The sequence below is a fragment of the Geotrypetes seraphini genome, chromosome 2, assembly GCF_902459505.1.
Source record: "Geotrypetes seraphini chromosome 2, aGeoSer1.1, whole genome shotgun sequence".
NCBI classification, from domain to species: domain Eukaryota; kingdom Metazoa; phylum Chordata; class Amphibia; order Gymnophiona; family Dermophiidae; genus Geotrypetes; species Geotrypetes seraphini.
In genome coordinates this window covers 318,883,665-318,894,951 of record NC_047085.1, presented here as the reverse complement: position 1 = coordinate 318,894,951, position 11,287 = coordinate 318,883,665, and the positions used below count along the sequence as shown (strand labels likewise).

Sequence of the window (11,287 nt, the reverse complement as noted above, 5' to 3'; positions counted from 1 at the left end):
CTTCCAGTAGTCATCTAGTCAGTTTGGATACCTTTTTGGCACTTATCATTGTTGAAGCCTCAGCTGTCTAAATGGCACCCTAGTCCTGCCCACACCATGCCCCCTTGAGATTCAGATGAACTGCAAATGCACAGCATAGAGAATGGGTTTAAAAAACAGTGAATTTGAACTGCCCCTTTATGCCACTTTTTGGATGTCTTTGTTTTTTTGAAAATGAGCCCCAAATGGGCAGAGAGGAGGGATGTAGGGAGGAGGATAGAAAGGATGAAAATTAAACAATTTAACTATGGTTGGATTCTGTTTTCTTCTTGTTTTACAATAAAACTTTTTAAAATCTAAAAGACAGATGGGAGGCCAAGAGCATCCATACCTGGGTACAAATCTCTCAATATTATTGTGTTACTAAATTTGTTTGTTAGCATGTCACCATCTCTTCATCCCTTTCCAGTTGATAGCAGTAAATACCCACCATTATCCTCTCATCACACATGGAACTTCTGACCACAAATTGGATTTTCTGTAGAACTCTTTGGGCTCCTTTTACTAGGGTGTGCTAGCGTTTTTAGCGCATGCAGGATTTTAGCGCGCGTTGAACCTGCGCTACACTTCTAGAACTAACGCCAGCTCAATGCTGGTGTTAAGGTCTAGCGCGCGCTATTCCGCGCGTTAAGGCCCTAACGCACCTTTGTAAAAGGAGCCCTTTGTCCCATTTGCCTCTATGCTATCCTTAAATATAATGCCACTACTCCACCAATTTGATATACGAGTTATTTAAATATTATTTGTACCCTGGTATTACAGTACCCCATTGTTTGTCTTCCTTCCACCAGGCTCTGAGATGCCTATTATGTCTAGCTTTTCATTTATTACTATATAGTCTAACGTTCCAATCTTTTTTTGTATTTGTATAAAGACTTTAAAGTATATATTTCATTTTTCAACCTGCAGCAGTTGATGAGGCTACATTGCCATAATTTATCTATTGCTGGCTTTCACAAAGCTGCAGTAGAGGTTTCTACTGTGTGCTAGTGAGGTAAATGCTCCAACACTCGTAGAATTCCCATGAGCGTCGGAGTATTTACCTCACTGGCCCGCGGTAGAAGCCCTATGGTTGTTAATACTAACGTCACTTCAAAAATAAATACAGTCTTAAAGGAAAAACACTGTTTTAAAAATATTTTGTCTGTTTATTGAAAAATTTTAGATAACAATACAGAAAAAAGTAAAAGAATTTGACACTGGAAAACACTAGAATATCAGACAGGAGTATAGTCACACAAAATTTTTTTCCTGGAATAATATATCTTATACAGAGAACATAATATAATTATGAAAACAAAATATTATAGTACAAGATTGAGCAACCATTTCATGTATACAAGAGCCTTGCCTATTTTAATTACAACTGAATTAGCTAATCACCCCCCCCCCAAACAATTAGTGATCAAAAAGTAACTGAAGAGTGCAGACACAGTTTGATTTTACATCTATCACATTTTGATTATTTATATCTCAGAGAAAATATTGCAGAATTGCTGCTGCCACACCATACCGTCACCATTAGACGCCAGGGATTAATTTATTTTTTTAAGGAAAAAGGTTTAGGTAGTGGGAGGAGGGCCACTAGACTACCAGGGAAATGAGAGTGTATATGTATGGATTGAGGGGGGGGGAGGCACTAGACTACATGGAAAATAATTGTGGGTCAGGTTGGGAGATACCAGTTTTGGTTTTTTACATGTCACCCTTCAATCCAAAACCGAAATTTGGTCAGCCTCTAATCTAAATTTATATTACCCCCTATTTTGTGAAAAGAAATATTTTGTAAAAAAAAGGCACAATATCTCCTGATGTGTCAGGAACAGGAAGAGGCAAACCTCTGTACCAAACCTGTGTTCTACTCGCCTTTCCTCACATTTTAAAGAAAGCAGATCCAAAATAATTTAGAAGAGAGGCGGCACTGAAACTTAGAATCTTGGAAATCTCGTAAGAGAAATATCCAATTTATTTGCTTGTTATTCTGTTTATTGCTACAGAAGACAAACTGTGTTACAAAGATAAAAATCCATACAATTTAAAAACTATTTTAAAATACATTTACAACAATCCTCTACTTCATAGACAGTAAAACTCTTTTTTGTTTGGAGGCCTCAAAAGCTCCATCCTAAACCCTTCCCCATAACAATAGCACTAAATGTAATGCCATTTCTTCCATTCATTCTTCATATACACACAAAATTAATTCACACAAAGTAAACCTGTATGTAGAGAAAATTTTAACTATCATTTATATTCTAGTTTTCAGAGATGTCAAGGCAGATGCTTTTAAAATACACATCACCCCCATGCTCTCCTTCCCCCCTCCCTGATTCTCTTCTCTACAGCCCAGCCCCCCCCCCCCCCCCAAGCTCTTCTCTATCGCCCTCCATGCTCTTCAGCCTCCTTCCCCGAAGTTCTCCTCTACAGACCCCATCTTCTCTGGCCCACAAATGCTTTTCTCTACAGCTACCCCTCAAACTCCATGTTCTCCAGCAGCTCCCATCCCTAATGCAGGATGCTCCCTTAGGCTTCTAGTCCCAGCCCCCCTGATGCTCTCCAGTGCTCTCCCCCCCCCCCCACCCCCATCCACCAATGCTTCCCACGTTCCAGCCCAACTGACAATTGGGCTGGAGGAAGCTGAAGAGAAATCCCACTGTAACTATAGCAGCAGTGGAGGCCCTGGACAGCACAGTGGTGGCAAACAGCAACAAAAGAGGATCTTGGACCCGAAGACAGTGTGTCAGCAGAGGCGAGCAGACACTGCACAGAAGGTGGTAGGAAGTTATACATCATGATTTCCTACTGCCAATTTTTGGGTGTGCCGTGGCCCCCTTCCCCCCCTCCCCCATCTCGACACCTAAGCTCCACTTCCCCTTCCCTCAACCTGAATTTTTAAACTCAACGAGGCAGAGTGGGGCCCAGCTTGAAGAGGTAGCAGATGGTGTAATGCAGACCACTCCAGCCACTGAAGAAGGCCTAACAGTCCCTTGGTTGGATTACATGCATCACAAGCTTTGCCTGTCTCATTATTTGGCACACAGAGAGGAATGGATAAAATTGTTTCCTTAACCATCAGAAATGCTTCTGAAATTTGAAAAACAAAAGGTGAAACACAGAGTTTATCAAAGGAATGTTTTGAAGAGCTAAGGTTTTTACGGACTATACTAAAAGCCAATGTTTAAAACGTAATGTCAGTGGCTAGAGCCGATTAGCACCAGACTAGTGCTGGCAAAAAGCTATGCACAATGTTCAGAGGGCTATAGCATGGGGAATAACGTGGGCTGAAGATCTGCAAAAATGTCATTACAATGAAGTCAAAAGCATGTAAATGAGGTTTATTGGTATTCATTCCCAATGTTCAGAAACGGAAATTGAAATGTGCAGGAGTGGATGGCTTAAAACAGTTTTGGACCCATGAGAGGTCTATGTATAAACTTTGGCAACTGAATGATTTGTATATGTAATCTCTGTCCTTGCATTTGTACTTGGAAGTGCTGCCCAATTCACCAACAGCGATGGTGGCCAGTCTTGAAGAAGCAGCACTCTGAACAGGCCGTCTGCATTGCCGGGGCCTTCCCTCTGCCACATCATCAAAGGTCAAGTTTACCGTGTTCTTTAAAGTTATAGGATTTCAGAACTGAGTTAAGAGGGAGAGGAGATTGCGATGATATCATTACAAAAACTTTTTGAACTGAATTCCTATTACCGTTGTGATCATTGTTCTTGATTAGTGTTCCATAAAAATTGTATAAACAAAAGTTAAATAGTTCATAGTTAGTATAGTAATGAAGCAGGGAGTAAAAGTGGTGAATGACAATTTGAATAGGAAAGAGAATATGAAAAAAAATTACTCCGATGCTGTACTCATGGGCCATAACCTCTGAGTGCCAGTAGGCAAACAAGGGGAAGGAAAAATTAACTCCCAAATACCTTTTTGATAGAGGTAAGAGAATTTTTGAACATTTGATATGAAGGATCCAAAATAAAGGAAGTCCATTCCATAATTTAGGGCCAGTGATGATGCTAAACATAGAATCTCTGAATGTATCCAGAAAGACTTAATGAAATGATGGAACCACTAAATGATTCTATTGCCACAAATAGAGGAATTGTGATTTAGGACTCCTTTTACAAAGGTGCGCTAGCGGTTTTAGCGCATGTGCGCTAGCTGAAAATCTACAGCATGCTCAAAAGGAGACAGTAGTGGCTAGCGTGCACTATTCCACGCGTTAAGGCCCTAGCACGCCTTTGTAAAAGGAACCCCTAGTAACAAGAGAGGAAAAGTATAAACCCTGAGCAATGAATTTTGTATGCTATTATTACACGTGATTCATTCTATTATATTCAATATAACTTTTATAGCCCACTCTAATCTCCAATCAGATTCTAGGTGGATAACAATATTTAAAAATAATACATCAAACTTCTCAGCAAATTTACAATAAATCAATTAAAATAATGAGTTTTGGAACGTTTTCAAAATACATAATATGAAGAAACTTTCCTTAATTCAGTAAGAAGATCATTCCAAAGTTTAGTTCCTACATATTCAAAATATTTACTCAAAGACTTCAAACAAATATATTTACTTGTTGAATAACTGAGCCTCAAAGAATGCTGGAAATGAGATGCAATCCTACACACTGGAAAGGATAAATATCTTAATAAATCTTCAGGTCCCATACCATTTTATATATCAATGTAACCACCTTAAAATATATTCTCTTCTCAACCATCAACCAATGAAATTGATTTAAAAATGGATTCACTCGATCATGTTTCTTAGCTCTGAATATTAGATATGCCCCTGTGTTCTGAAGAAATTGCAACCTATATTTCAACTTCAGTGCAATACCACAGTACAATGAATTATAATAATCTAACTGGGTTAAAATAATTGTCCTATTATTTGAAAACTGTTGGTAGAAAGGACAGAACATATTGCACATAGTTGACATAATCAGGGGGGGGGGAACACCTCTTAATTCATTAACTTGGTGCTCAAAAGTCAAACAACAATCCAGTATAATACTCAAAACTATAAGCATCTTGCCAGTAGACAATACTATTTTTTATCCATAAAACCTTCTGGTTTGCCAAAACAAATCAACTTGGTCTTCTGTTTATTCATTTAAAAAAAATTAATAGATGTCCAATTATCAACTAGTGTCATTGTACTCTGAATAAATCTAAAAGCCTCCTCAAACTTTTCTAATGCTGGACTCAAAATAAAAATATCATCCACATAAGACAAGACAAATATTCCTAGAGTCATGATGGCTGCCAGTGCTTGTTTAACAGCTGGAGATTTGATGAGGGAGGATAGTTTTGTTGACATTCAAGGATCTACATCTACTGGTTAGCCTGGCAGTATTGCGAAGCAGGAAAGATCACCGACCAGTCCAGTGACTTTGGAATCGATATGGATAGCAATTATAAGATGGCCGAAATATAAGAATCTGAATCTCGTAGAGATTAATTTAACATCTTTAGCAAATAAGATGTCCAATTTAGAAGATGAATGTAAGTCTAAATCGACTTTTGTGGAAGAATTGGATGAAACTTTATGTGGTTCAGAGGAAAATTATTCAGAATTGTGTAGGTTTACATCAGAAATATGAACAACTGGAAAATAATGAGGAAGTTTAATTTAAGATCTTTAAGCTTCCCTAGAATAACTATGACACACCTAGAGATTTGTTTAAGAAATATTTGATTGATGTTTTGAAAATACCTCCTGAAGTTATGCCTCCAAGGAGTAAGATCTATTTATCATCTAAGAAGCGAATTTCCACAGAACAGCATCAAGAAGCTGATTTAGTACCAGTTTCTTCAGTTAATTTGAATATTTAAGAAATATTTGAAACATAATTGGAACATGTGGACACGCGAGCCACTCTGCTTGTTACTTTTTCCTTTGAACTTGATAGAATCACATTTTGACATTGTATTTTCAATACAGAGCTAAAATGTTTTATGGTCAACAGGTATGATGTTCTCCGGATGTTTCCAGGGAGACACAGGAAAGGTGTAAGCAGTTCCTTTCTCTCCAGAGCAGAGTATTACAAAACAGTGGCACTTTTTTCCTCGATTTCCAGTGAGAATTAATTTTTTCCTCGATTTCCAGTGAGAATTAAAAATGTGAAATATGTGGTTTTTGACTCAAAACACCTTCAGTTTTTTCTTGATGTTAAATATCTAATTCAGGCTGATAGTGACAAAGAATCACTGAATTTCTTTCTTAAATGTAAAGGCTGACTCCATATACCTTTGGAATTTTGTATGCATGGTATTATTATCCCTCACTGATTATTTTTTACTCTCTCCTGAATCTTGGGAACTAAGGGATATTTCTTTTTTTATTATGTTGTGAAATTATATTCTATTGATATTACCTTGAGTAATCCCTGTTTTCTATATCAAGTTGAAGATTGATATTTTGCTTGATGGATATTGAAAAATTCAATAAATATATATATATTTTTTAAAGACAAATTTTCCTAGTCAGCTATTCCTCGCAAAGGTATACTGGCCACTGCTTTTGGTACTGGTGTAAGTATAATATCAGTAAGTCAAGCAGGATATACCCCTTCTGTTACTTTAATAACAAAATTAGTCAATTATAAAATCTCAGATGGAATTGATGTAAGTAAAACAGCAGGACAAATATCTAAAATACGTGATTTACATGATAATCGCAACAAAACCTTTAAAACTTGTTGTTCTGAGACTCTGTAAAACACATACCAATAAAAAAAACTCCTAAAATTACTGTTTCCACATTAAAAATAATATTATCTAGTACTTCACATGGAACCAAATTTTAAAAAGACAATCAAATATTTCCTACTTTAGATTTAAAAAAATAGGCCAACTTATCCGCTTAAGGTCCTGATTCTTTTGCCATTGATTTAACAGGGTCAAGATTGGCCAACTTAGTTTAAATTTCATTATTTGACTAATTAATTTATGTTGAAAATTTTTACAATTATATACAGTTGAAAAAATTGTTGAATAATATGATATATCATCATATAATTTGATAAATAAATAACCAGGTACCTAGAGGTCTATAAATCAAAATTAATCCCAAATTACTGGCAAATTCTGTGTCAGAAAGTTGACATATTATCTCTAACTTCAAAACCATTATTGTGTCTAATAAAGTAACAGAATAAAAATCCTTATAAAGCCAGTGTTCCATTTGTAAAAGTGAGGTTATATGATCAAATCTCTGGGCACCAGTAATCGGTTTAACTGTAATGCTTTACATTAATTGCAAGTGATGAATTTCTCATTTATAGAATTCATTAATAATAATGATCCCATGGGGAAGTTTGTGTTGTTTGTGTACTGAGCTCTGAACAGAGCCAAGATGTGTATCCTACTACTGAGGATGGTAACTGTGATGACTGAAGGCTGCAAAGAGAGAAGGAAGTCAAATGAGGAAAATCCACAGAGAACCAAGAATGAAGGCACAGTGTGCTATAGGCCTAGCCTGGGTAAGTTCTGAGTGAGCAGGAAACATAAGAACATAAGAATTGGCGCTGCTGGGTCAGACCAGTGGCCCATCGTGCCCAGCAGTCCACTCACGTGGCGGCCCTTAGGTCAAAGACCAGTGCCCTAACTGAGACTAGCCTTACCTGCATACGTTCTGGTTCAGCAGGAACTTGTCAAAGCAACAGGAAGAAGCCATTCACCAAACCAAAAAACAAACCCAAGCCCCAGCCTAGGAAGTGAATTGCAAATGCAGTTGTGCATTTTTGAGACCTTTGAATTAAGATTATTCAGGACCACAGGAGCAAAAGCCCAAAGCCACACATCTGTGGATTACCATCCAACCATATCTCTTGCTTTCAAAAGGACAGCAAAGTAAACCAATGTGTCAGAAGTATCAAAATGGAACTATTTACTTTGAGCCTGTCAATCACAGAGTTCTACTTGAATGTTACTTCTACTAGATCAACTATACAACTGTTTTACTGAATATAATTACTGAAAACAAAAAAAAAAAAATACCCATTCTAGTGTTATCAGGAGAGATCATTTTTGAAGGTCATGGGCCTAACAAAGACAAAACTACAGCTTTCATTTCAGATTTTCACCCCGATTCTATAAATGGTGCCTAAAGTTAAGCACATAGATCAGCAAGCCTAACTTAAATAATAGGCTAATTGGTGCTGACTGACTATAATGTCAATTGGTTGTATCTGTAATTCTTTTGTAAGCCGCAATGAATCCTAGTCAAAATTTGCAGGATATAAGAAATGGAATGGTATGGAATTAGCATCTCGTAACCGACGTAAATTGCACTTAATTAGATGGTAGGCGCCTACCACTTTCAGGTAGGCGTCTAGTCCAAGGTACCTACTACAAATCAGGCATGGTGACAGGTCAGATTGCGGGCATGTTTTGCATGTAGATGCCTGCTTTGGACTTAGGCACACTCATTTAGGCAAAGAAAACCCTGGCATAAATAGGGTGCCCCTAAGGTTAGGACACCTACCAATGCCTAAGCCCACTTTAAGCACTGCTAAGTGCAATTCTATAAAGTGTGCCTAACTTTTATATAATCACGCTTGAGCGTCGTACTACTCAGGCACCATTTACAGAACTAAGCCCTTTATGCGTTTACATTTATTGACTTCTATTCCGCCTTAACCTTTCAGTTCTAGGCAGATTACAATAAGAAATATCTAGCCATTTCCAAAAAATTATTATATTGTTATTTTACCAGTCATTGAATTAACATAGCTTGACATATTTCCTAAAAAGCTGTTAAAAAAAATAATAAATCTAGTGTATATACATTTGTCAGTGGACATGCGCATGAGATCTTACAACATGCCCCTTGTGCTCCTGATTAGAGACTGACACAAGGACAATTTTTTCCCCATCCCTGCAGGAACTCATTTTCCCGTCCAGGTGAGTTATTTTCCTGTCCCTGCCCCATTCCTGCAAGCTCATTCCCCCATCTGCACGAGCACCAAACACTTTAAAATCATAAGTGTTAAAGGCTTGGGCGGTTAAGACAGAGCATACAGGAATGAGGCAGGGGCAGCAACAAAACTTGTGGGGACGGGATGGGGAAATTGAGTTCCTGCAAGGACAAATTTGTCCCCGTGTCATTCTCTACTCCTGATCAGACATCTCTGAAAACAAGAACAAAAGGCAGTTTAATTTTACCTTACGCTTCAACTGACACGAAAAGGCAATTTAGAGAGTTCACTGTTCAGCACCAGGCTGCTGCCAGACTCCTGCAGCTATCACAGCAGGCTGAAAATATGTTTTAGGGGGTAGATGAATAAGGACTGAATAAATCTCCCCCGTCCCCAGCCTTGTGCCCAGATCTCACTCAGTAATGTATGTATAGAGTGGTTTGCTTTGTACTGTACTTGCAAAATAAATGGGTAACACGACTCCTCATACATTACATTTTTTTCTTTTGATCTCCAAATCCCTAATATAAAGCCATAAGTTTAGAGCAGAGCCTGTTAAGTCAAGAGCAGGTGAGGAGCAAGTACAGGAAATTTGGCATCCTAAATCAAGAAGCACAGGGAAAGTAACCTGGCCTGCTTCACTCTTATCCGCTGACTGCAATTCATTATGTCTCCACATTCAAAGGCAAACTCTCAGGCACCTGGGTTTTCACGCCTTTAACGTCGTTTTCTGCTTTATTTTTGCTTGCCTTTTTAAGTTTGACACCTCCTTTATAGAGGAAATAAAGGTCAAGCAGAAATGCAAAACTTGCCAGAAATCCAAAGGCCTGCAAAACAAGAAAGAGATTCATTGAAAAAAAAAAAAGAGCCTGCTTTAAAATGGACCTGGTCCATTCACATACATCTGCAGTTTTACATTTTGAGACTGAAGACCACGCAGGTCTTTATCTCCCATCATCAACTATATTACTGTGTGTATCTTCAGGACATCATAAAGAGACAGTGCCCACCTTACGTAGTCGGGCCTCAGTCCAATTGATGTGATGGTGCTCAAAATAATTTCCACACTTATAAAGCACTGCTCAGTTTCACTGATCATCTGGCAATAAAATAATTTCTCTTTTCTATATACAGCACTGTGCAAGATAAAACCAATTACATGCTTTAATTAAGACAGGAGTGGGGATATGGAAATATAAAAAACATCTCTATGCCAGGACTTGACAAAGTTTTTTGGACTTAGCAGCCAGGCCAAAAATTGAGAAGCCAGGCTTGGATGAATGGTATTTTTCTTTATTTATACACGGTCATAAAATCACAGCAGATAAGAGGCTACTGCTCTAGCCATCGCCCACCTAACTGCAGTGTATCTGGCAATGGAAGAGAGGTTTAAAACAGTAGCTACGAAGCAAAAGTAGGTGGTACACCTACTACCTAACCCCATGAAGGTGCAGCCTTAGCTCCTTCCATTGCCTCCGGCAACTGCACTTTTAAACTCTAGCCCAACCACTCCCAGCAACCACAGCCTAAAGCCTCTCTTCATTTTTACCCCCCAGCAATAGCCTACGAGTCTTTCTCCCCCTTTCAAAAAAAATGGAACCACACTTTAAAAATGTGAAACTGACCCCACCAACAGGGCTGCTGGAGAGTCTCCTCCTCAATAATGATGCTCCCTAAGGGCTGCTTCTGCAGTTGCTAGAACTCCAAATAGCCTAATTAAGAAGGATCCATTTGGGCCATCTTTCTAGGGAGGATACCGTACCCCCCACTAAAAAAAAAAATTTTCTCTGTCTGCCTCCTCCCAGCTACAGGGGATGGGGATGGAGACTATGCCACAGGAGGGTGTAAGAAATGGTGGTCATATCCTGTAAGGATGGGGGTTGGAGCAGTGATTACCAGGGGTGGGCAACTCCAGTCCTCGAGGGCCGGAATCCAGTTGGGTTTTCAGGATTTCCCCAATGAATATGCATGAGATCTATTTGCATGCACTGCTTTCAATGCATATTCATTGGGGAAATCCTGAAACCTGACTGGATTCCGGGCCTTGAGGACCGGAGTTGCCCACCCCTGGATTAGACAGACAGCTACGGAGGAATGTGTGCACGCTTAGGAGAGGCAGAGTGAGAGCTCTCTCTGCCTCTCCTCAGCACATGCAAGCACCCTTCCCCCCAATAGCTCTCAAATCACCCCAATCCAACTCCCCCCACACACACACACACACACATACAGCTTTTTAATATATAATAGGATAAGCAAATGAATGCACTTGTTTGTAAAAATTATTTGGCTGTTTCTGTTGAAGTGTTTTA

The 11,287-nt window shown here is 38.7% G+C and overlaps 1 protein-coding gene across 1 annotated transcript in view; it reads right to left on the bottom strand.

Annotated features, from left to right (window-relative positions):
* Positions 1–1,161: 1,161 nt before the first annotated feature.
* Positions 1,162–11,287, bottom strand: part of CMTM6 (CKLF like MARVEL transmembrane domain containing 6) — a 48,541-nt gene continuing 38,415 nt past the window's right edge. Inside the window, exon 4 of the mRNA XM_033930102.1 lies at positions 1,162–9,805. Coding sequence (XP_033785993.1) covers positions 9,644–9,805 — 162 coding nt within the window. The 3' untranslated portion in view covers positions 1,162–9,643. The remainder of the gene's footprint in view (positions 9,806–11,287) is intronic.